This window comes from Vidua macroura, chromosome 5 (assembly GCF_024509145.1).
Source record: "Vidua macroura isolate BioBank_ID:100142 chromosome 5, ASM2450914v1, whole genome shotgun sequence".
Taxonomy (NCBI): domain Eukaryota; kingdom Metazoa; phylum Chordata; class Aves; order Passeriformes; family Viduidae; genus Vidua; species Vidua macroura.
Window position 1 is genome coordinate 38,268,836 of NC_071575.1, and position 25,068 is coordinate 38,293,903.

Here is a 25,068-nt window from a genome sequence, read left to right on the forward strand (position 1 = left end):
TTTCATTACCAATTTTTTTCACTGAATGATTGTTACTCTTCTCAGAAAAGCAATAGAAAGGTACCGTTTCCTCTTGTGACAGCTTCTGAACTTTTGACTAAGGGAAGCTATAATTTTGTTAGCTAAGACAGTTTCATAAAACTGTTTAAAGACTGCTGGTCAACTATATTTCTCTGGCTAGACTACCTATGGTTGAGATTCTCACTTAAATTTAGTTTGTATGTCTCCATAGCTTCCACTATCCAAATCTAACTTTATTGCTTCCATTAGCCTCTGTGAGAAATACCTTCCTGTTCAATCACAGCCTTTGACAGGGATGTAAATGTAGTTTGAATGTTAATTAAACTGACACAGTTTAGGTTACTTTTAAACTGTGGAATAATGTAGATCTCAACCTCTGCTAAGTAATCATAAAGGGGTAGTGATTTTCACATTTCAAACCTTTGTTTTATCTTTTTTTTCCCCTCAGCCTGTACAGTCTTTGAGCCATCTTTACATGGAGGGTATTCCTTGTGTTTCTCTTGAGCCACCTCCACCTCTTCCCCCTCTTCCCCCTGAAGAGCCTGAACAGCCACCAAAACCTCCATTTGCTGATGAGGAAGAGGAGGAGGAGATGCTCTTAAGAGAAGAATTACTCAAGTCTCTAGCCAACAAGCGTGCTTTCAGAGCTGAGGTACTCTATTGTTTTTTGAATGTAAGCCTCTAGATGGCAATCTTGACCAAAATTTCAATGTGACCTGCTGTAAGTGAGGCTTACGGGGGTATTACGCTGCATTTCTGGAGACATAAAAATCAACAAGAGCCACTCTGGAATTGTAAATTGCACCTTTGCTGCTATTGCTGAAGGAATTAGGAAACTTCAAGGTACTGAAAATGGAGTAAATCAAAGGAACGGGGATTTTCTGCCAGAAAATGTTTATTACTTTTGAACTTTTCAGTTAGAAAGTAAGACAAGTAACTTTGTTTCAGCCTCCTAGGAGAAGGAGTTGGAAGAGGTTCGCTGGTTTTTGTTGTTGTTTTGAAAGTTTTCTTGGAGTGAGAAGCTAAGCTTGTGGTTTTGAAAAAAATATATTGGTTTTGACCTTACTTAAAGGATCTTTGGCAGTTGACCTGTGAATAACTGGCCTGCTCTTCTGTGCCTTTTTGATATTACTGCAGAATTGCAACATTTGCCTAATATGTTTCAGTAGTCTGCCTAAATCATATTTTCAAGTTCTGAGACATGCATGAAACAGTCTCATTTTATACTCATGCTTTTTAAAATAGCTATGTATGGTGTGTATTTTTAAGATCATATTTTTGTTCCCTTTTTTAGGAAACATCAAGTAACAGTGGTCCACCTTCCCCTCCTGTTCCAGAGAACTTGCAGCCTGTGCCAAGAAGCAATCTGTCTGCTGTCAGTATTAATACTGTGTCTCAGCCACGGGTGCAAAGTACAAAGTTTGTTAGAGTACCGAGGCTTCCACGAGCAGTGATCACAGTAAGGAAATACTGGTGCTTCCTACTAATAAGACTATGAGTTGAAACTGAGCTCAGTTTAAGTGAAGAGCAGACCTAGACTTAGGTTTTTCTAGTGATACAGCACAGAAGAGTGAAGTTTCAGTTAAGCATTTGAATTATTAGTCACCTTGACAATCCACATACTCTTCTCTGGTTTTTTAATGGGATTAATGCTTTAAAAGACACAGCTTTGACAAGGTTCTGTTCTGAGGTAAAGGGTAACATATAGCTATAGTTGTCCAGATCTACAGTGGGAGATCAGAAGAGCAGTCCTGGAAATGTGATATAAGTTCCTTTTTTTTCTAAGCTGTAACTCCAGAGCATTTGAGTTTAATCTAGGTTGTCTGCTTGTTTCTGCGTTTTTCTTTATGCTGGAATTGGCAGTCACCTGATCTTCAATGAGCTTTTTAAATTTGTGTTGGCAAAAGGTGATTAATTATAATTTCATCTATTCATTATATTCTGTTGGTGTTCTACCAATCAAACTGCCTGAGCAGCTTGCTGTAAGATCAGCTAAGTACAACTGTGGGACAAGAGACATTGCAACTGTGTAGCAGAAAGATGAGGGAGTTTTGGCATGTCTGCCACACCAATTCTAATGCAGATTTGATTGGGAGTTACCTCTCAGTTACTTAAAAAAAAATTCCTTGCAAATGACAGATGATAATTTTAATTGCAATTAAATTAATTAATCAAGTATAGCAGTTAGATGTTTGAGATTGTATGCTATGACCATGAACCAATAAATGTGCTGCAGATACTTGGGATTAGGTTCCAAACGTTGGAGTACCTTTCATGTTACAATATCAAGACTATGTGTAATATTACTGTCTTGTGGAGATGTACAAATGCTTATTTTTTTCTTAAAATGTGGGATTGGTGCGTATGGTAACAAAAGGAGTTAACCTTCTTTTTCTCTTCTTGTAAGTATGTCCTCTGTTACACCTATGTCTCTAACTTTGTCTTCTTACTGTAAAACTTTTTACATTCTTATCCCAGCTTCCAAAACACAAGTCTGTTGTGGTTACGTTAAATGACTCAGATGACAGTGAGTCTGATGGAGAGCCCTCTAACTCAACTAGCAGTGTGTTTGGAGGACTAGAATCTATGATAAAAGAAGCAAGGAGAAATGTTGAGGTAAATGCTGTCAAAATTTTAATAATTTTAATGATTTTTCTTTATATATGGAATTTAAATGTTAGAATTCAGTCAAGAAATACTGAATTGCATCAGAAGCAGGTAAGAGTGAGTATGTTAGTCCTGTCTGGAGAATTATATTGTAACTTGGATTGCATAAGGTAATAAATTATTTTTGTTGAAGATGGCATCCTGAAGATAGAACTTGGAATATATTTTGGTTTCATTTTTTTAAATTAAAATTCAGTGCATCGTTAGGCAAAAACATAGTGGCTTAAAAGATCTTACTGTCCTTGAACAGCTTTAAGTTAGTGCTGAAATTCCTCTTATAAATACTACTTGATAGCTGTATTTTAAACTAGGGTGACTGGTACTGACTTGAGTCTAATTGTAACAGGCATCAAAAATCAAAGCCCCTCCAAAATCAGAAAAAGAGAATGATCCAATGAGAACTCCAGAGGCTCTGCCAGAAGATAAGAAAATAGAATACAGACTTCTAAAAGAAGAGATTGCCAGGTAACCTTAGTTTAATTATTAACATAAAATGTGTTTTATTTGTAGCCCTTTACTAACTAGTCTACTTTTGTAACCTGAAGGAAGCTCTGAGTTTAAAAACCTTGCTATCAACTTCAGGTTTTTCCCCCCATGCAGTTTTTTGGTAAGATGGCATAGAGGTCTAAAGAAAATCCTGAGATTTGAACTGACTTAGAGTAACTGATTGTGGAAAGTACTTTTTCTTTTAACTTGGAAATCTTGTCCTGCTGCTCTTTTCAAAGATTTAAAAACTCTTGCGAGTACACATGAAAATAAATGTTGAAGCTACTGAACAGCTTTGTTTTTAACATTTGTTTCAGTCGTGAGAAACAGCGCTTAATTAAGTCTGATCCAGTGAAGAACAATTTGTCCCCTGCAAATTCTGATGGTGAAGTTGATGGAATTGGGAGAATAGCAGTAGTGACCAAGCAAGTCACAGAAGCAGAAGCAAAGCTGAAGAAAAACAGGTATGTATTTCACTGTCCTAATGCCTATGTTTTGCTTAACAGGATGAAGAGTAAATATTTTCAAATGTGTAGCATTTAAAGAGCAACGAACTATTTTTTCTGTTGTCTTGAACTATTCAGCCTTTAATTCTATTGCTGTGCAAAAGGAATTGTGTTGCAGTGCCAGTGTAGTGTTTGATAACTTTTAAGTATGACTTGTCATACTAAGTGTTTTCAGCTGTATTTACAGTGACGAGTATATGACTTGTGCCACCTAATATGGCTTCTCTCTTGTGGCATGCCTCTTCCATGTTTCTAACCCTAATTTCAAATTACGAAGTAATTGGAAGTAGAAGTGCTTTGCATCCTCTTCTCAGCTTCTTTTGCCACTTGATTATTTCTGTATGGTCTTGGAACAAACTGGGTTGTGTCAGTCATCAACTGAAGAACAATCTTCCGTCCTCTCTTTATCCACACCCATCTACCTAAGTGTTTATCTTCCTTTGATGCGTAGCTTTTTGTAATTTGTCTACTCTGTTGTTGTGCCATAATATTATGGCTTGTGATCTGGTAGTGTGTGTACGTGCCCTAAGATGGAACTAGGCTGTTACTTAACAGAAAGCAAGAATGTGTGTGTTTTGGTTGTCATATTAAAAATAGTCTTAAGGATAGAGCATTTGCTTATCTTCCCATGTCCTTCTGCATTATACTTACATGCTGAACTTGGGATGCTGAAACGTGCTGTATATACTGACAGTATTTACTGTCTTATGGATGTTAAGACTATCTGGAGAGGCTTAATTTGTAGTCTTTTTGTAAGTGAGGAGAGCTGTGTTCTTAAATAACTGGGGTTTTGGAGGAGCAGCGGTTGCTCTAAGCAATTTACCTTTGGAACAAATTGTGTACCTTCCTTTTCTATTTCAGAATGCTGTTGATAAAGGATGAGTCTGTCTTGAAAAATTTATTGCAACAGCAGGCCAAGAAGAGAGAGAATGTTCGAATTGCTGAAAATAAAATTAACAAACTGGCTGAACAGCTACAAGCAACAGAGAAGATCTTGAATGCTAACAAAGCATTTCTCAAGAGGCTTCAGGAACATGTAATTGGCACTCTGAAATGTTTGTTTCCTAGAGCTGGAAATCTTGAAGTGAGATGCCTGGTTTTTGGAGGCAGTAGGCTTTTCTTTGAGTTACTTACTAATTCCCATCTAGTTATATCTCATTTATTCCATGTAATTATATTTTATTTTCTGGTCATATCTGTAAATTTGCATCCTGCTGTAGTATTTAGTTTTTATTTTTATTTTTTCAGATACATAAAGTTCAACAACGTGTTACAGTAAAAAAAGCTCTGGCATTAAAATATGGAGAAGAACTTGCCCGAGCAAAAGCAGTAGCAAGTAAGGAAATTGGGAAACGAAAGCTAGAGCAGGATCATCTTGGTGTAAGTCAGCATGCTTTTAAACTAAACTGCTTGGAAAAGAGTATCAATTTTAATTAATAAAGTTCAAGTGGAATTTCAGGAGGACATTTCAGAAACAATGTAGGGAATATTCCTATTGGTTTTGTTCATTTCTGAGAATTCAAAAAAAAGGCATTAATGATTTGAGGAAGAAAACTCTTCAAAACCTACATTTCTGTGCTAGGGGAATGGCATTCATAGAGAAGTAATAAGAGGAGCTGTATTGCTGTGAAGAAAGAAAATACTTTCTGTAGACATCAATGATTTTGTTAAACTATCAAGCTAAGTTGCTGCAGAGTGGATCTGATACTGTTTGAAAAACAAAATATACAAAAAAAAGGCTAAAATATTTTTCTAAATTTTAGTCCTCCTACTCCCAACATCACTCTATGTACTTGTTTTATAGCTCAACTTTTAATTTGGGACAGAACTTCTGTTGAAGCCCTCCCTGTACATGATGTGGGATAATTTTTATTGCAAAACCTGCAAACCTGCCACTTGAATTGTGGCAAACTTCTCTTGTTTTTCTGCTGTTTGTTGAAATCTTTGGGCAAGAGTTTAAATACATTTTTATAAACTCTGAATTAAATATTTTGCCTATGTTTTTTCTTGCTGTTGATAGATCAGTAGAGGAGAAAATTGAAATAGATTTTTTTCTTTTTAGCCAAGCAAAATGTTGAAATTGGATACCTCCCCTGCGTCAAGTCCAAAAAAGCCTTCAGCAGAATTGATTGCACTAGAGAAAAAACGACTGCAGCAACTAGAGTATGAATATGCTCTAAAGATTCAGAAGTTGAAGGAGGCCCGCGCACTTCAAACCAAGGAGCAATCAAATACTACACCTCATGTAGAAGAGGAATCTGAATTTGCATTACCTCAGCCATCACTTCATGATCTTACACAGGACAAATTGACTTTGGACAGTGAAGAAAATTACTTTGACGATGAAGTTTTGTCCAATTCAAACAGAGAACGAAGGAGATCTTTCAGAGAATCTAATTCTTTTACTAAGCCAAATCTTAAACACATGGACACTCCAAAACAAGAAACTATAAACAAACTTTCTAAAAAGGCCTCCGAGGAGCCTGAGCTGTTCCTTGGGTTGAATATTGATGAACTGAAAAAACTTTATGCTAAAGCTGACAGCTTGAAAGAACTGCTAATGAAAAGTACTGCCTTTATTGTGCCTAAGGAAGATCTCTTGTGTGGTCAGGTAAATGTTTTACAATTAAATGTGAAGCTTGTTGTTACTAGGTGGTATCACAACTGCTATATATCTGTTTATCTGTTTCCTAGGAAATTTCAGTGGACGTGGATTTTTTTGCATCACAAAGTAAACAAGCTGAAGTGAAACCATTTCCGTTTGGACCGTATCATAGTCCTCTTCTACTATTTAAATCCTACAGGTATGAAGACTGTAGCAGCTCTTTGACTTAAGCTTATGTGTTCTTGTTCATATGTTCTTCAGTGCTCTTCCTGGATACCCAGGCATGTACAGAAAGACAAGTCCTAGTGAGAAACTTGACTATCCCTAAACAATATTGCCTGGTTTAGGGAATCTAATGATTTTATTCAGTATTTTTTTCTGCTATACACATGTCCCTTGGTTTTGTGCAATATGCTGCTTTCACATTGTATTGCACATTGTTTAATACAACTAAACTAAAAAAGTGGTTAAGTGGATTTTTATATCTAGTATGAAGCAATGTAGATCCAAGAAGCATATTTCAGTTATGCAGTCTTTGAACTTGGCTAGGATTTACATAATCAGAGTCAAAATTGGCTCAATCATCTATTTTTGGATTCCTCCTCAGTGGAAAGAGGCATAATCACAGTGATTCATCTTGACTTGACAATAATATCTGCAAGTGTAATCAATTTGGCACATCTGTCTTTTGACTAAAGAGAGCTTTGTTCCTACACGTCAAATTTTAGACAACAAAAGTTTAATTTAAACTGGAGAAGTTGTATCCTACCATGTGCTTCAGGTTTTTTATTGCTATGGACTTAAGTAGTAGAAGGTGGAGGACGCTGTCTTTTACAGGAGTATTCACTTTAACTTGTAGGTTATGATGTCAATTTCTGAAGGAGCTAGAAATCCCAAAATTGATGTAGTCAAACTTCAGCTAAAGATTTAAAACAAGTGTTAGTCTGCTAGACTAAGACTGATTTTGTTTGTTTATGCATTCTAAGGCTGATAGGTTTATTTTTTCCTCCTGTTTCTTCAAGTTAGTCTTTTACAGTTCTCTTTACACTTCTATTCGATGTTGGTCTTTAATGCTGATTAGAGCATGAGATTTTCTATAAACTACTGAAATGCACTTTCAGTAGTTTGCTTTCCATACTGGGTTTTTACTACACTCCTGTTTTCATATTAATGAAGTTCTGCACCTAAAGGAGATAAGAATGCTAGAGGAAAACTTAATTTGGTTGAGAAGTATTCCATTGTTTCCTTCCTCTCGCTCTTGTTTTTACCTTGTTCTTAGCCTGTAGGTTAATGATACATTTGGTTAGTAGCAGGGTTTTGGAAATAATGAGATTTAATACTGAGAGTGATTTTTAATTACTTTTTTAGAAAACTGATGTCTTGACTTGTGTACTTTATGATAATAATTTGCTGTTTCATTTTAGGTTTAGTCCTTATTTTCGTACCAAGGAAAAGCTGTACCTCAGTTCAATAACTTACAGCAATATGATTGAGCCAAAACAGTGTTTCTGCCGCTTTGATTTAACAGGCACATGTAATGATGATGACTGTCAGTGGTAAGTTCTTAATTTTCATGGCTTAAACTAGCCTTTCCTCTAGATATCAGCGTCTGAAATAAGTACAGATTTCTTTTCTTTGAAAGATCTGAATATGTGATCCTATGCACAAGTTCTAGACAAGGTTATTTTTAATACTCTATTACAGATACGTAGTTGGAAGAAAAACTCCTTTCAACTAAGCCATGAAGAAAGAGGAGGCTCTTTAGATGTAAATTTAGAAAAATATTATGGAATATTTAATGTTTTTCTAGTAATTCAAATTGATCTGGCTATATTCAACTTCAGCATAACTTCAACTCGTAGAACCTCACATAGTGGTTGATACTGTTAAGCACACTTGATATGAGAAGTGTATAGCAAATAAATGATTAAATGAAAAACCAGTAATATTGTAGTGTAATTCTAGTTTCCTGGAAAAGTACTAGCTAGGATTTTTCTTTAAAGGCTGGTGTTAATTGTATTAAAAATAATTCGTTTACCAATCTTGTGCAGTATATTTAAAAGTGGGTATTAATTGGTTAAGAATGAACTTAATATGGAAACCTAACTACTGGTAAAATAGGAGTGAACTTTATTCTGGATCAGCTTTTAGCTGCTGTCATCAGACCATTGACTCTTTAAGATACAAAGTAATATCCAATTCCTATAATTACGTTATTTGAACTGGAAATTTCGAAGTACTGTGCTACAGGCTTAAGTTTAGAAAAAGCCCAGATACATTTAACCAACTTTCAAAGCAGACAGTACTTTTTTTATGCCTCACCCAAGTGTGTACTAAAACTTTCTTAATATTTTGTTATGATAAATGTATTAATTGCTTATTTATTTGTTTTAGGCAGCACATGAAAGATTGCACTCTTAGCCGTAAGCAGCTCTTTCAGGATATTCTGTCTTACAATTTAGAACTGATTGGCTGTTCAGAAAAAAGCACTGATGAGGAAATCAGCACTGCCACAGGTTATTTGGTCTTTTGTCTCTAAAAATTAATTTCTGAAGGGAATGTGTTTCATTAAAAGCTCTAGGTGCATGGACTTTGATGTGAAGCAGTATATAAGATACAGCTATATGAAGTTTCTTTCGTTGTCCATTTCAATCCTTTGTAGTGGGTTTTTACCTTGGTGTCTTACAGAAAGAAAAGAATCACTAGTCTGAGGAATATTTAATTAAAAAAAAACCAAACTATTGCTGGGATTCAGGGTGTTGGGGAGCAGTGAGCATGGAGTCTTTACCTCTCTCCTTACTCAGTTCTTTCTGTAACTACTGGACTGACCTGTTTCAGTGAAGCTGGAATTTTATAACAATGACTTTGCCATATAGGCAAGTTGCCAAACAGAACTTGCTTATTTTTAATTTCTTTGTGCTAGTGTGTTAAATTACCATGCCTCTTAAAGCAGTCATATTTCAGAAATTTATCACAGATTGTGTTAAATTGCTGTTAAGTTACTTAACTGTTTTAATCTATATGCTTACCTAAGGTGCACATATTCTTGTTTCAGAAAAATATGTCGAAAAACTTTTTGGTATAAACCGAGATCGTATGTCAGTGGATCAGATGGCTGTTCTTCTGGCCAGCAATGTCAACGAGAGTAAAAGTCACAGTAAGTAGCTTGGTAGATTAAATACAATATATATAAATGTGTAAAAACTATATAAGTACCTTGATAATTTTGTAAACCAAGAATATGTTTTAATATAATTTATCTCAGTATTATGAATTCTGATTATGGTAAAATAAAGTCAACAGAGTTTAAGGCAATAATACAATAGTTTTGGAGTTCCATTTATAGAATTTATTTATGCACTGAAGCACAATAAATTTTAAATAAGTAGTATTGAAATTTATACACTTCTGTTGAACTCACAGAATCTTTTTATCTAAAATCCTTATTAGGAAAAATATTTTACTCTTGAATACAGAAAAGTGAAAGAATTTTTACTACTTTGTTTATAGCACCTCCACATACAACTTGGAAAGAGAAAAGGAAATGGAGACCAAAGTACTGGAGAAAACCTCTGTTAGATAGTAGCAGCAGTGAAGAGGAACAGTTTGTTGGACCTATTAAATATGGTAATCTGGATGTGTGGCACCCTTTAAATGAGTATTAGAGGAAAAAACCCACCCACGTCTAACACTTGAATTTTAAAGTGCTTTTTGAGAAAACCAGTGCTTTTACTAGTTTTCTTGACTTTATATTTCCTGTATGCAGACTTTATTTTGCATAAGTTTTTGGGTAAAAGTTGACCTACACTTCTAATTCTATTAGATTTTTCCTTTAATGTGACTGGAAATTAGGGTGGAATTTATAATTACCTGTTCTTAAAAGAGGCATAAGGAACTGTTTCCCTAGAATGTTTCAGCCTTTCCCATATACCATTAGAATTAGAAAAAAAAAAAAATTCCTTCAACAGCCGTGTTTTCTCTTTCCTCCTCCCCATGAACTTTAAATAGTAAAATATCAGTGGTCAGTTAACTTAAATTTGTACAGAATTTGTATTTGGTGTGCGGTCAGGAGTTAAAAAAAAAGCTGTGGTTGAGCAGCATTTGAGACTTGGAAGCTGCTAGAGAATCAGTAGCATTTCACATGTGACTCTTGCAGGTAGGAGATTTAGGATTTGTTAGCAAATCTCTAAAAAGGCTTTTTTGAGACTCAGAATTGAGATAAACTTTTCTTTGTCAAATGTATCTAGTTCCTAATGCTGCCTGATGAAATGCCTTCGTTGGTGTCTGTTGATCAAGACAGCCTTTACTGCTAATTCCTGCATTCCTTCACATTTGAAATATAACCAGTTCTCTAGAGACAATACAGTTTGAAGGGTGCTGAGACAATGCAATTTAGTTGCGATCAATGGGTATACTTCAAGTATATAAATGCCACCTGTTGTGAGAATTACAGGTCACTACTGTTTTAAAATTTTCTTTTAAAAAAAAATGTATATTACTTACAGCCCATCCCACAGAACATAATAAAAGAGTTCCAGTGCTTGATACTGTGGTGACTCCAGATGATGTCCGGTATTTTACAAGTGAGACCGATGACATTTCCAACTTGGAAGCAAGTGTCCAAGAAAACCCCTGTGATGTACAGCTTTGGATTAAACTTGCATATAAATACTTGAATCAAAATGAAAGGTATGTCTGCTACATTTGAGACCTTGCTACATTTGCCCTTCCTGCTATGATCAAGTTTCCTATTTGATGATAAAGAACTTTGTTCAACAATGCCACAAATAATTCATTACTTCAAGCAGGCTAAAAAATAGATTATTTTTCCTGCTGTATTTAGTACAGTATATGAGTAATAAATTACGTTGATGGTTTATCTTTGGGTAGATTCTTTTTCAGAATGGAAGTTGATGGAAAGTAGTGTGGGAGAGGTAATTGTTAATGTTTGAAAAGTGTTCTGTGTAAGATTACAGTGGAATGTTGTACTTCCAGCAGTAAAAGTGGGCCAATGAACTCAAATCATTCTCCTCTATAGAGTGAATGGTTGGAATAATGTTTGAAATTACTTTCATTAGCCATCTTTCTTATAAGTACAGTTCTGATAGTTGGTTTTATCCCTGTAGAAATCATCCAGTTGAGCACTTAGTTCCTTATTTTGTGATTTTTTTTTTTTTCTTTTAACTTTGGTTTCCTGAGTTTCTCTAGCATCTCTTCCTTAAAATTATGTTGCAGGGTACCATGGTTCTATTGGCAGTCAGATCATTTGAATAGGAATTCTGTCATGGTTTCATCCATTATGATGATTGATTTCAATTTTAATAGTGAGGTACAGTTGAGCAATTGTAGCAGGAAGCAAGGGGAATGGAGAGGAGCAGCTCTACTTTAAAAGCCTTTTTTTAAATGGTGGATAGTGGAAAATATAGGAAGAAATCAGTTTAACTGTATCGGTAGGTGCCTAAACAATAGAAGGGGTAGAACTGGAAAGGCCAGTAATTGAAGTATTACCAGCATGAGAAGAGCATGCCTTCTAAATATGTGTACTTGGGAAACAATCAAGAAAAGAAGAGAGAAAACCTAGTGGAAGATATGCATCCTTTTCTTAAAACAGCCACCTCTTCCGTTCCTACTTCCTCAGTACTCTGAAGAAATTTGACTGTTCTAGTAAGTGAAAGTAGTGGGATTGGGAAAGCTTCAGACTTAAGCATGGTTAACTGTGTTAGGTTTTTTTTGAGACTTGTGTATTTCTTCTCATAAATGTCCATGCAAAACAATTTCTAAAGATGTTTTTAGAATAAGTTGAACCTCAGAAGCATTCTGTGGTTTTATGGAAGATGTATTTATGAATTAAAGCTCGGCTCTGTGGTTTGCAGTATAGGCAATTATTTCAGCTAATCTTATATTACTTGGTGGGTATCAACTCATGACTTTTTCTTTCAAAAAATAAAATTTCAATTTTTTAAATGTTTTAGAGTCAGAACCTGTATGATATGCTGAAATAAAGGCTTGTATTTAATGACTGTAGAAAATAAATATTTAAGAAAAGTATAACTACTACACCTCTAAAATATCTACTTAAATTCTTAAGCCTGTGTGATGTAAATGCCTTTATATCCTTGCAGCTTGAGAACTTTGCTTACAGATCAGTCTTACCAGTTTTCATTTAATTTGGACTCTTTTATTTGAATTTGCTATCTTCATAAAATGCTTATTTCTGTGCACTATGATAATTGTACCTAAACCTCTGAAACTTAACTTGCTGAAGCTTTGAAAGCTTGATAGTAAAGGAAAACGCGGAAGAAAATATACTGTGTGTGACTTCCATTCTAATTAAAAACATCTATTTTGATATGTGATACTGTGGAGTTCATAATACCAACGCAGTTGATGTAAGTCCTTTTTTTCAATATTTAATTTTTACAGCTCGTCATCTGAGTGTTTAGATTCTACTTTAAATGTTTTGGCTCGAGCCTTGGAGAACAACAAAGAAAATCCTGAAATTTGGTGTCATTACCTCAGACTTTTCTCAAAAAGAGGAACCAAGGAGGAGATACAGGAAATGTGTGAAACAGCAGTGGAATATGCTCCCTCTTATCAAATTTGGTGGACAGTAAGTATAAATTACATGTTCCTGTAAGTGCGTGTTTTCTACTCTATGAAGTCAGCATGTGTGACAGGGAAAGTGTCAAATGAAAAGCACTGTAGGTTTTTGAAAACTCAAAAGTTGAAAATGAAACTATTCAAATTCTTGCGGGTTATTTGTAGAAATCATCAGTTTTCCTCTGGTAGTAAAAGTTACTTAGAATCAATGTGTTGCAAAACTTGGGTGTTCTTGTACATATTGAAAGTGGTATCTTTTGAGGTTTAATATGAAAATTTGGTGTGATAAGATAGCAAAAGGCATTATTTGAAGTTTGTGATCTGTGTGATTTTTAAGCTTTAACCTAGAAGCTTTACTTGTATTGTGATTGTTGCTACTATTATTTATTTCTCTCTAGTTTTTGAATCTGGAGAATTCCTTTGATGGAAAAGACTACGTATGTGGGAGGATTCTGCAGTTCCTAATGGAAGTGACAGGAGGAGGAGAAAACCCAAATCTTGTGTCCTTTCAGTTGCTAGAGACTCTCCTTTACAGGGTTCATTTAAGCCTGTTTACGGGAAGACATCAGAATGCTCTTGTTCTGCTGCAGGTAACTTCCAAATTACTACCCCAGGAGTGTTTTCATAGCTTAACCTTTTTAATGTGTGTGACTGTGGTAGTTTGAACTTCAGTGGAACTGTACCTTCCTTTAGGAGAATTTCTTCAACAAGTAGAGCCTTCTGCTTTGAGCTATGATGCCATTGTAAAAGCTGGCTATATCTTTGGGGGTTTTGTTGCCTGCTTTTTTTGTTGGTGTAGCTAATAGCCTAGACTACTAGGTCTCAAAATAATTCCCAGGGAGATATTTTTTTGGTTTCTTGTAAACTGTAAATCAGGTTTTTGCAGTGAAAGGTCGGAAAGTATTGCCTCAGGTATTCAAAATTGCTGCAGAAAGTATCAAACCAGTAGTTTTTGGGAAAGAACATAGTAGTTATCTAACAGTATTGCTCTAGTCTCAAATCTGGAGACTGTTAAATTAAATTTTATTGTTCCTATCAACTCTGAAGTCATTGAATTATCTCAGGCCAGAACTATGTCTGTAGAAGTAATTTAGGTGACTGTTAACTCTTGTGTAGATAAGTGTGGCTGCAAGTGGACATCACCCTCTCCCAAAGTGGGAGCTCTGTCCTTTCAGTTGCAGGTTGTTTCATTCCTGCCAGCAGGTGCCACCTGTTGCTTGCTGCAGCCTGTCAGAGTTTGAGAACCTCAGGCTTTTGTCTGGCTCCAGTTGGAATGAGAAAGTACAATGCTGTGCTGGCTTTCCCCAGACGTACTGGGAAATATAACTTAGAATGAATAAAAAGAAGAGAGCTCTGGAGAAAAAACGGTGTGTCAAATCAACATGGAAATCCAGGGAGAGTAACACTGGTTGGTTACCCTTACCTTTCTGCAAAGCACAATCACAAAGTCAAGCTTTTTTTTTTCCAAATTAATCTGAAATGTGTAGTTCAAAAGAATGGCTTGGCAAGAGATTATTTAATTGTATTGCAGAGAAAATAATTTCCAAGTAACTGCTACTTCAGAGTAAATAGCAGTGTGTATTGGAAAACTTGAAAGCAATTTTTTTTCAAGTGTTTTGTGGACTTATTTTTCAAGTATTAAGTGAAATGCTTTTGAAACACCAGTTTTCACCAACTTCAGGGCATGTGTTCTGCTGAATTTTGCATAAATTTGCAAGTATATTCATTCTCTTGAAAAAGACATTCTTTGATTGTACTGTTTGTCCAGAAAAATGTTGGCACATCACTAGTCATGAGGTTCTTTGGTGTTTTAGAAAGAATTTCTGTTTAGACTTTATTTAATTGCATTATTTTATTTTATTATTTTATTTGGGAGCTGCTAGTTTAACTGGACTAGTCTATCTTTGCATATGACTAGTAGAAAAATTTGAAGTAGTATCCTTGTTCTCAGTAAGGTTTCCAAAACATTTTTTAAAACATGTGATGGTGACCCTTTCGGTAGACTTGAATAGGTGTAACTTAGTAATTTTATAACTAGAATTTAATAAAAACCCCAAGCCAAACAAACAACCCCAAATGCACAAAACCTAGTAGGATGTAGCAAGTTGAATCCAGGTTATAGATGAGTTGTATCTAGAGCTACTATATTACTTCTATGGAACTGGAAGTAATAGGAGAATAAAGCAGGAAAATGGAATGAACACAGGTTGAGAGATGCATGTTTTCAAAGTGTCTCTTCACTTTTTGCAATAACAATCTTCTGCAGTTTTTCTGAACCTTTTACTAGAAACTGCATAATTTGAATAGCCATGCGTTCACATAAGCTGAATATGATTCTGATTGACATAAAGAATTAGTTCTTATCTTCTCGCTGGAAAAGAGAATATTAAAACCTACTCTTCTGTTTTCTTTTCCCATTCTTAAATCTTAAAGACTTTGTGGCTGAAATATTATGTATTTCTTTCAACCTTTACAGAATGCTTTAAAATCAGCAAATGAAAAGATAATAGCAGAACACCTTACTGCAAGCGACCGTTGCTTGGCTTGGCTGGCTTACATACATCTAATTGAATTTGGTGTTCTCCCGGTCAAGTTCTATGATCCAGCTAATGTCAGTCCTTCAAGGATTGTGCACAAAGAGCCATTTTTAATACCATGGCAGACAGTTCAAGATGTGAAGACAGATCCTGATACACTTTTAGCTATGTTTGAAGGTAAGATTAAGGTGGTAAACATTTAATACATTCTTTGCATGTTGAAATTCAAGAAGTATTATTCAACTTCGGAATTTCAAGTCAGTGCTGATGACTGTGTTAAGCCATTGAATTAATCCAGTGAATATTGCATTTTGACTTGAACAGAATAGTGAGGAAAATGCACGTTCTTGGGTGCTTAACCAACACTTGAGTTTTTAATCTGTGGTTTCAATCCATGGCTTTATCTTGGTAGAATATAATAGTTCAGAGAAAATGACCAGTCAGTGATTGTATGACATTGCTTGTTTTCTTGAGCTTATGCAAGCATAAAGCCAAGCTTCAGCTGTCATTCTTTCTTACCCTTTTTCCCCTCAGTAGGATATATTTATTGGGAAGCTACTTTTCTGGACTATTAGTGTATTTCCTTAAAAGAGGCAGAACAATGCATGTGTTTATCTTTCACAGTTTAAGTAAATTGAATAAATCTTTTAAAATGAAAAATGAAGGTAGTAGAAGAAATTGAGTTTCTAGCTTATGGTGGTGCTGCCAGACCTAGACTTCACAGTAGCAGACAAATACTGTTATATAGTATTTATAAATGTCAGTATTTAGTGGTTAGCCAGCAGTAATATTGAGTTGCCACTGAGAAAATATCTATGCTGCTGGTGGTAATGCAGTATTGAAATATTCAAGGATTAATGGAGTAGCCTAGCTGTGTGATTGAAGGCAGTCTAGCTATGGCAATGGGGCATTCATTGTTGGATGACTTTTTATTATGTTGAGGAGAAGAAAAATAACCTGCATTAGCTTTTGCCTCAATAGCTTTCAGCAGCTATGCTGAAAATCCTGGAATGTGATTTTAAATCTAGGGATATACTTCTGCCTGTAACATTGCTTTAATGTTTCATTGATAGGACGTTTCTTATTTTTAAAATGAGCAAGAAATGAAACTTGAAAGCTTTGTCTTTGTATTGTGCTGATAAGTAATGAGAGTTTTTCCAAAGATGATCATCTATTTCTAATAATTTGCAAAAACAGCACTCTCAGAAATACCTTTTCATGCTTACATGTTTCCCTTATGTTCAAGGAGACATTTTATTATGTTAATTTTTCACATAACTTTGACACTATTTGATGTGTAAAGGCTTTGTTTTTTACTTTTGTTTTGAAGATGCAGTCAAAACATGTACTGATGAAAGCCTTGAGGCTGACAAAAGAATAGCTACCTGCTTTCCTCTCTATAGGAACATGATAGCTTTGCTGAAACTTCTTGAAAGGTAAGTTGTTTTGAGACATTCTTAACTGGAGTACTCAACTTTTTTTTTTTTTTTTTTTTTTTTTTTTTTTTTTTTTGGTTAAACTTAACCTTTACTTTTTTTTTAAGGTGGGAGTCTGCTGCAGAACTTTGTAGGTCTTTATTGGAGCTCTGTCCTAACAACTGTCAGCTCTTGGAGAGTTTGGCGACCTTGTATTTGCAGATGAAGCAGAGTGAAAATGCCCACAAGGTGTGGATTGGAGCTTTTGAGAAGAATCCTCAGAATGCAGAAATTTTTTATCGATTGTGTAAATTTCTTGTTTCACAGGTAATACTCCAAAACTTACTTGCTGGTCTGCTAGCTCTGCAAAGTTTAGAACTAGTGTGTTGTTTAAAAATCTTAACAAATTGATTCAACTTAAGGATATTTTTGCAATGTCTAGTACACCTTCCTATAAATAGGAGAAGTATAATTGGCAAGACAAATGACAGGATCAAAGATAATCTTAGCAATTACATAAAATCATAGATTTATAATTTGTGTTGTTCTAATTCAGTGTTAGTGATATCCTTAAGGAAGAATAACAGAAATTAAAAGTACATCCTGTAATATTTTTTCAGCCTCTTTCTAATGCTGACTGCCCCATTTAAACTTCATTTGTGAGAAAATGAAGACAGTGAAGCATTGCAGAGATAGATGCACCACTTGTTATTTATTTTGCTTACATTAGTCTTACATATTCAAGTTGATGTTTGCTTATATTAGTCTTACCATATTTAGGTTGATGTTTGATTTTTTTTTTTCCATTTAAAAAAAAAAACAAACAACAAAACAGGAAAGGTCAAGCAGTATTCTTCCACTGTTGCAAAATTTCGTGGCAGCTTTCTTTGAGAATACATGCCAAGAGCATGGTCCCATGGATCTCTTAAGGTATGTTGAGAATAATATTTTAATTTAAATTTTGGCAGTACTGGCATTTTCTTGAATTACGTGATAATCTAGAACTTTTAAACTCTTGTTTTTTAGCATGGCATGTTTTGCCAAAACTTCACTGAGTAGTGATTTGGTATAAGGTTTATACTTGTTTTTGCATAGACACTAATTTATAAAGCCATGAGTATCTAAAAATAAAACAACAGAAATGTTGAATATCTGGATTTCGTTAATGAAAATCAATCATATATATGCCAAAGTTGGTTTTGTTTATTTCCCCCTAAAGCTCGGAGCGTAAAATTACTATCTAAAACACACTGTTTAGGCACTTGAAAAAGACCTCCATCAAGAGGTCCAGCATGTTATTAATTAGATTGTTGTTGAAAAGATACAGGTTTCATATGTAGCCTGATGATTTTCCCCTGGAATTTTAGCACCTAGAAGTTTTGAAGTCTGCGAGCTCCCTATGGTCAAAATGGATGCCTGTGAAGGTCTTCAAAGCAAAAGCCTTCCATGCTAAAGCTTATTGAGATGAGCTTTTGAAATGTTTTTATCTCTAAGTTAGGTGTTAGATTTTATTCTTGCTTACATTTGTTCATGTACTTGATGCATTTTATGAAGGAAGGGGGAAGTCTGTCATATAAGGCAACATTTAACTTTCTACATAATGAAAGAGTGAATGCCTTCTTTAATAAATTACTTCTATATTTCTGTGAAATGCTTTTTGTACAGATTTTATCTGGGTAGAATTAAACTGAAATCTAGGAGAAGTGCATTTTTTAGTATTTTTCATGAACTTTGTAACTGAATGTTACACCTACATAGGATTCTTCCATCTAGAAGGCTATTCTTGTTTACTACTGCTTTTTTCTCTTGTAGATATCTCTTGAATTTTCCAATGCCAATTGAATTTACATCACCTCTCTATAAAGAACATCTTACAGATGATGTTGTTAACCAGCAAATCCCATATCTGTGGCAGATCTACTGGTGAGATTTTCCCAGGAATTTCTAAGAAACAGCTATTGTATCTGAGTAAATTGCATTTTCAAAAGCAGAGTATTCATTATTTGCCTAAGGGTGTGTCACTTTGGATTCTCTTAATAAATGATTGTCCAGTCCTTAGAGAACCTACTGGCCTGCTGTACAATGGAGATCATTTTATGAAACTGAGTTTATGAAACTTATATTTTCCACTTGAGAAATCTTTTGGGAATTCTGACCTATAGGAATGGTAATAGGTGTGTTCATCTCAAAATGTTTTTTGTTTGTTTTACTTTTGGTTTAGGTTGCTACTGCTACTAGTGTTTTTCTTTCTCTTGGGTTTCACGTGTCTCCCTTTTATTTTACAATAGCTTTACTTTATAAAAGTTTCCATTCTCTTTAGTCCTGATCTCCCCAGCTCCTTGACTTACTATTTTAGCTGTTCATGGAGAAGCTCCACAGCAAAGTAATGCAGGACTGTGACCTGTTCCTCCACAAGGGGTTGTAAAGGAGCATGTTTTTGTCATGTATACACAATCTTTTGGGTTTGTTTTTTTTTTTTTTTTTTTGTGTGGTTTTTTGGGGTTTTTTTTGGTGGTGTGGTTTTTTTTTTTTTTTTTTGGTGGTGTTTTTTGGTTTTTTTTTTTTTTTTTTTTTTGTGTTTCTTTTTTGTTTGTTTTTGTTTTCTTACATTATTTTTGATAGCAGCAGTATACAGGATTCCCAGACACCACATTATTAGCTATCTGTAACTTATACCAGTTACTTAACTGTGGTTACTGAGGTCCTGGCTTGCATTTTTACCATTTCACGGTCTGGGTTTGTCAGTCTTCACAAGTAGCTATTTGGCTTTTCAGATAAGTAAAATGGCAAGGATGATACTGCTTCACATACTGAGTGAGAATCCTCAGAACTTTTTCAACGCTATTGCTTATTGTTTTTAATTGGTGGACAACTTACAAGTAAAATGTATGGTTTTCAAGAAAATTTGATTGAAACCTTATTTAAAGATTATGGTATTTTTTTGCATTGTCTATTACTATCAAATACTACAGAATTTAACAAAATACCTCTTGACAAGTTCAGTTTTGGGTTTGGCACTTACACAATAGAAGTATTGTTACTAGGACACTTGAGGTCACTATTTAGTCATAAGGTACACTGGCTTAAGCTCAGATTCTCCTGTATTTTAGCATCTGCTTCTAGGAGGGAAGATAAGTGTTCTTGAAATAAGTACCTAAATTACTTTCAGAGCTAATAATTGAGTGTTTCTGTGTTTGAGTTTTGCTGCAGTAAGTGTCTAGGTACTTAGGCCTGTGAGTCTATATTATCTTTCTTCAGGTATGGAGGACAAAAACTATAAAAGTTCACTTTTACCAATTAAAAATAGATTGAAATCCGCAAAGCCTTAAAGGTCTGGTAACAATGTTTTAATTGGAAAGATCATTTGTGTGTGCACACCTGTGTGTTTGCACACACATGTATACACACACTATTTTAGAAAGAGTAGCAAATAGGTGATTTAGTTAGTAATTCCTGGGGAAAGCAGGAGTAGAATCACCCACTGATTATGTAACTTTAGTCAGGAGGGCTCAGTAGCAAGGTCAGCCATATCTTACTTTATATATTTCTGCATACTCCTTGTTTATGAGGTTGTTAGATTTTCCACCCCATTACTTACTGCAAGTCTTTTTTTTCACTCTTATGTTACACTTTGAAATACAGAGTTTTCACTGTGTCTTGATCTAAGAATGTGTCTGCTCCTGTCTTTGAGTTCTTGTGTGTTGGTCTCACTGTATGTTTCTTTGAGAAATTGCTGAAGAAAATTAAGGAGGGGTGGTTTGACTTTTCTTGTCAGGTTTTTTTTTCCTCTGACACAATCAGTATGTTTCTACCCCAGATCCTGGTAATATTTGTTTCAAAATACTAACTTTGTTGCCAGGGACTGATACTATTTCTCAAATGGGTTTAATTGGACTTCAAAATGTATTGTTCTGGAAGTGGAAACTCAAGACTTGTCTCCATTCTGTAGCAATTAGGGCATTCCTACTAGTATTAGTAAAGGGTACTTTACAAGAGTAGAAGACAGTTTGTAATATTTATTTTTAAGGGCTGCATTTCAAACTTTGTGGTTGTTTTATTATTCCTTGTTACCTGCTTTTGAGAATTACCCATTCTAATAAATTGACTCATAAATTAGTCCATGATATAGTTAAAGTGAAAACAGTTTGTTGTTGCATCTGGGAATGGGAAATTCTTAATTGTGTCTTACTCTGAATGTGTAATTACATGTATTGATTATGACACACACCAGTTTTTATCTTTTTATTATAAACAGTTTGTGCCAGTCTCTTTATGCGAGTGTTGGTGAAGCACTGGATGCTTATGAAGCAGCTCTGGGGGCAGTGATGCAGCAGGAAACTGTTCAGAACATTTGGTTGGAGTAAGTTCTTAAGGGAAGAAAGCTAATTAATCTCAACTATTAAATGAACACTACCAGAACCATCTTTTTTCTTTTCTTTTTTTTTTCTTCCAGTTACCTTGTTTTTCTCAATAGCAAAGTTGTTGAATCCAGCAACAAAGTACAAGAATTCAAGCTTTTTACTGATCTAGTGAACAGATGTCTGGTGACAGTCCCCACACAATATCCAATTCCATTTAGTACTGCTGATTATTGGACCAATTATGAGTTTCATAATAAGGTAAAAATGTGTCTGTGAGCAGTTTTAGTTAAACAAAGAGGCTGATGACCTGTTAGCAGGTACCTGTAATCTATTTGTTCAAGTACAGCACCAGTATATGAACACAGAGCATTAAAAAAGAAGGAAGTGTCTGAGTGTAGTAGTGTTTTGAACAGAAGAGTATCTAGCAGTACCTTTTCAAATAAAGGTCCTGTAATGCAAAGAGAAACTTTGACATGGTAATGAAAAATTATCTTTTTATAGAGAAAAGAGAAAATAGGTAAGGGAAGGAAGATATGGTTACACAAGAGGAGTCTGCAGAGCTGTGCCACTGGCAGATGGAAACAGTTTTGATCATAGAAATTATAATGGTTGAGAAGCGGAAGAAATAAAGTAGGAGGAAAAAGTTGAGCACTTATACAGAGAGAATAAAGCTTACAGAAGTCTTGGATCCCATTTTGCTAAAAAGCAGTGCATTTATCTTTGTGCACTAAATGCAGACTAGAAGGACTAAAATAGGTGGTGCTAGCAACTTGACACTGAATTCATATTATGCAAACTGATTTATATACTCTTGAGTGATAAGATTTGAAGGTGGCAACTCGTTTTAGTCATAGTGTTCATAGATTGTCATATCATTATTCTTAGCAAAATAAGACTATGAAGTGGATTAATGTTTATAATTCAAATTCTACAGGTAATTCTTTTTTATTTGAGCTGCATTCCAAAATCTCAGCATTCCAAAACTTTGGAACGGTTTTGTTCTACCATGCCTACTAATTCTGGACTTGCACTGAGGTATGTGAAAATACTTTTAATTAAGGCAGTAGTTAACTATTGTTTTTTGTGCAAGATATGCATGATTTGCTTTCTCCTACAGAAGTAAAACTATTCCTCTATTATTGCATGTTGCTTGAGGCATATTGTGCCTTCTGACGTCATCTCAATCTTAGATTTGACAATGTTCTGTTCTATCTACAGACAGGTTATAATTATACAGAAATTAACTCTGCATTGTACATGATGAGTTCAAATGGTCAAAATTTCAAGTGGGTAGAGAAACATCAGATATATTAAAATCTTGTTACTTGATGATCTATTACAAGTATAGCTCCAGAACAGATAAAAATGGATATACCAGTCTATAACTGTGCTAGCTTAAGGCTTAATTTGACATTTATTTAGCAATGATAAATCATATTTTAAAGGAAATCTGATGGGAAACAACCAGTTCATGTAAGCATTACACTGGCTCTTACTTGAACAGTATTTCAGAATGTGCTGTGCCAGGAGTAGACTCCATGTTTCACTGTGTTCAGGTGCACTGAACGCATGAATATTTGAGTAATATTGAGAAGTCCCAAAACACTGTTCATCATCAACAAGGAACTCAAAAGCAAGGCTCACGTGTGGTTGTGGGCATGGAGAGAGTGTGACACACCTGCCTTTGGCAACATGAAGTTGAATGGCTTCATTTTAAACCAAGTTGCGATTCTGTCTAGATGGAACTTGCAGCTCCCTTAGACAGTGTTGATACTGCATGAAATGGGTGAGCAGAACTGACTGAATATTATCCCTAGCCCCATTACTATCAAACTAATTTATCTCTTTTCAAATGTGCAGTTACCTTGTGCATGCTAAAAGTGAGTCCACTCGTCATATGGCAAGATCATGTTTTCTCTCTGATTTCACACTTCTTAGTTATTCTCTGAAAGTGTATCTTAACTTGTTTTGTTCTGAGAGCATGATCAAATCAATATTTTATATGGTGGCTTGGGCTTTTTCCTACTTGCAACTCTTGACTCAGATTAGTGTAATATATTTTGTGTAATGTGTTTGTATCTTTGGATAGCTTTTCTGTTCCAAGTGATTAGAGCACTGGTCCTTTCTCATGAATGCCTTTTACAGACTGCTTCTGCGATACTGGGAGGAGAGCAATGTTCAGATTCTGAAACTGCAAGCCAAGATGTTTACATATAATATCCCAACATGCCTGGCCATCTGGAAAATGTAATGCAACAGTCATACATCTGTTTTCATAGCTATTGCTTTTGTTTGTAAGGTTTACTTCACAAAGGTAAATCTGAAATGTCCTTCTAATTGGGCTTGTACTCAAAGCTTCTCCTTCATTAGCTTATTATTTTGAGAGTAACTTCATTACAGCAGACAGAGATATTGTCACTTGTTTAAAATGAGAAACGTAATTTTCCTCTTGGAAAAAACTAAGTGAATGGATATTATGCAGATAAATACGAATTATGTATTTACAAGTTGCCTTTTAAAATTCAACTATTGACTTCTGTCTCCCCCTCTCTACCCCTCCCCTTTATATATCACAATAGCAGTATTCTCCATTATCCAGTGATGCTGAACTGATCTTTTTCTTCAGTGTTTGTTCATAATGGGGAACCACTGAAATGTCTTGCTCATGTAAGGTTGTTTTTAAAAAATGGCTATTTTTATCTTTTCACAATAGATGAACCTCATTGGAAGTTAGTTTCTTCTCAAGGAATTAGTAATGCCATTCCACAGTCAGTATTCTGCCATTAATGGCATTTAAAATAATTCAAGAATAAATGTTTTTATATATTTCTTTTCCTCAGAGCCATTGCTGCCGAATGCTTTCTAATGGGACAAAGAGAAGTAAGTCAACACAGTGTACTAAAATGAGTAATTATGAAATTCTGTAAAACTTCGCATTTCTTGGCTTTATCCAAAGCAACGGTAATCTTGTAAATCCAAGATTTCTAGTTAGTTGAAGTACTCTTATTTATAGACACCAAAACACGTGCCTCAAGTGTGAGAAATGTTTTTGACAATTGAGGTAGAATGGATTATATAATGAATGCATGCTCTTTCTGTGTATCTTTCCTGTCCTGGGAAGGCTGTATTCTTCCTTTTTTTTTTTTTTGGTTTGTTACCTGGAGGAGATTGTTGTATTTTAAGTTTAGCAGAGGGAATCAAGACTCATGCTGGAAGATGCTAATGACTGTCTTTACAAGTGGACAAGAGAGCTGGAGAGAAACTTCTTGCAAGGGCATGTCATACTAGGGTGAGAGGGAGTAGCTTCAAACTGAGAGGCGGTTTAGATTGGATATTAGAAAAACCAGCATTGTTTTGAGGTGGTGAGACACGAACAGGTTGCCCAGAGAAGTTGTAGATTGGGGTTTTGAACAACCTGGTCTAGTTCAGTGGAAGATGTCTCTGCCCATGGCAGGGGGATTATCTAGATGATCTCTAAGATCCCTTCCAACCTGAACCATTCTTAAATTCTGTGCAGTAGTTGGAAGGGTGGGTCTGCCAGACTAGTGTATGAAAAGAGTTTCCATAGTTCCTGACCACACACAAGAGTCCAGTTCCTTTTTTTCCAAAATAGTAAGTTTACTTATTTGTACTTAGAGTAGGGAAATATAACTCTGTATACAAACACAGAAGAGGTTTTTTGGCACAGCAACTGCATCACTTTTCAAATAGAATTATCTTCCTGGTATTGTTGCTGTCACCTTCAAAATACTCTTCCACCTGTGAAAAGATCCTGTGTATTTGAGGGTGGGGGCTGTCATGAGGCCCTGGATTTGTGATTCATCTCTTGCTTGTGGTATTTGAGCTACTTCACTGCTGTATCTGGTTTTG

General features: G+C 35.1%; 1 protein-coding gene across 5 annotated transcripts in view; it reads left to right on the forward strand.

Moving 5' to 3' along the window:
* ZFC3H1 (zinc finger C3H1-type containing) overlaps positions 1 to 25,068 on the forward strand; it is a 41,156-nt gene that overhangs the window by 13,659 nt on the left and 2,429 nt on the right. For 4 of the 5 annotated variants that reach the window (XM_053979152.1, XM_053979153.1, XM_053979154.1 and 1 more), the window contains exons 8-33: positions 470 to 673; positions 1,316 to 1,480; positions 2,500 to 2,637; positions 3,035 to 3,153; positions 3,492 to 3,638; positions 4,542 to 4,716; positions 4,929 to 5,060; positions 5,743 to 6,291; positions 6,375 to 6,484; positions 7,710 to 7,841; positions 8,680 to 8,801; positions 9,341 to 9,442; positions 9,796 to 9,912; positions 10,791 to 10,974; positions 12,709 to 12,895; positions 13,284 to 13,475; positions 15,362 to 15,599; positions 16,753 to 16,858; positions 16,966 to 17,164; positions 17,673 to 17,767; positions 18,650 to 18,760; positions 21,093 to 21,197; positions 21,291 to 21,456; positions 22,133 to 22,233; positions 23,344 to 23,445; positions 24,039 to 24,078. In XM_053979152.1, the coding sequence (XP_053835127.1) occupies positions 470 to 673; positions 1,316 to 1,480; positions 2,500 to 2,637; positions 3,035 to 3,153; positions 3,492 to 3,638; positions 4,542 to 4,716; positions 4,929 to 5,060; positions 5,743 to 6,291; positions 6,375 to 6,484; positions 7,710 to 7,841; positions 8,680 to 8,801; positions 9,341 to 9,442; positions 9,796 to 9,912; positions 10,791 to 10,974; positions 12,709 to 12,895; positions 13,284 to 13,475; positions 15,362 to 15,599; positions 16,753 to 16,858; positions 16,966 to 17,164; positions 17,673 to 17,767; positions 18,650 to 18,760; positions 21,093 to 21,197; positions 21,291 to 21,456; positions 22,133 to 22,233; positions 23,344 to 23,445; positions 24,039 to 24,078 (4,038 nt within the window). The remainder of the gene's footprint in view (positions 1 to 469; positions 674 to 1,315; positions 1,481 to 2,499; positions 2,638 to 3,034; positions 3,154 to 3,491; positions 3,639 to 4,541; positions 4,717 to 4,928; positions 5,061 to 5,742; positions 6,292 to 6,374; positions 6,485 to 7,709; positions 7,842 to 8,679; positions 8,802 to 9,340; positions 9,443 to 9,795; positions 9,913 to 10,790; positions 10,975 to 12,708; positions 12,896 to 13,283; positions 13,476 to 15,361; positions 15,600 to 16,752; positions 16,859 to 16,965; positions 17,165 to 17,672; positions 17,768 to 18,649; positions 18,761 to 21,092; positions 21,198 to 21,290; positions 21,457 to 22,132; positions 22,234 to 23,343; positions 23,446 to 24,038; positions 24,079 to 25,068) is intronic. The other variant, XM_053979155.1, reaches the window with a different exon arrangement.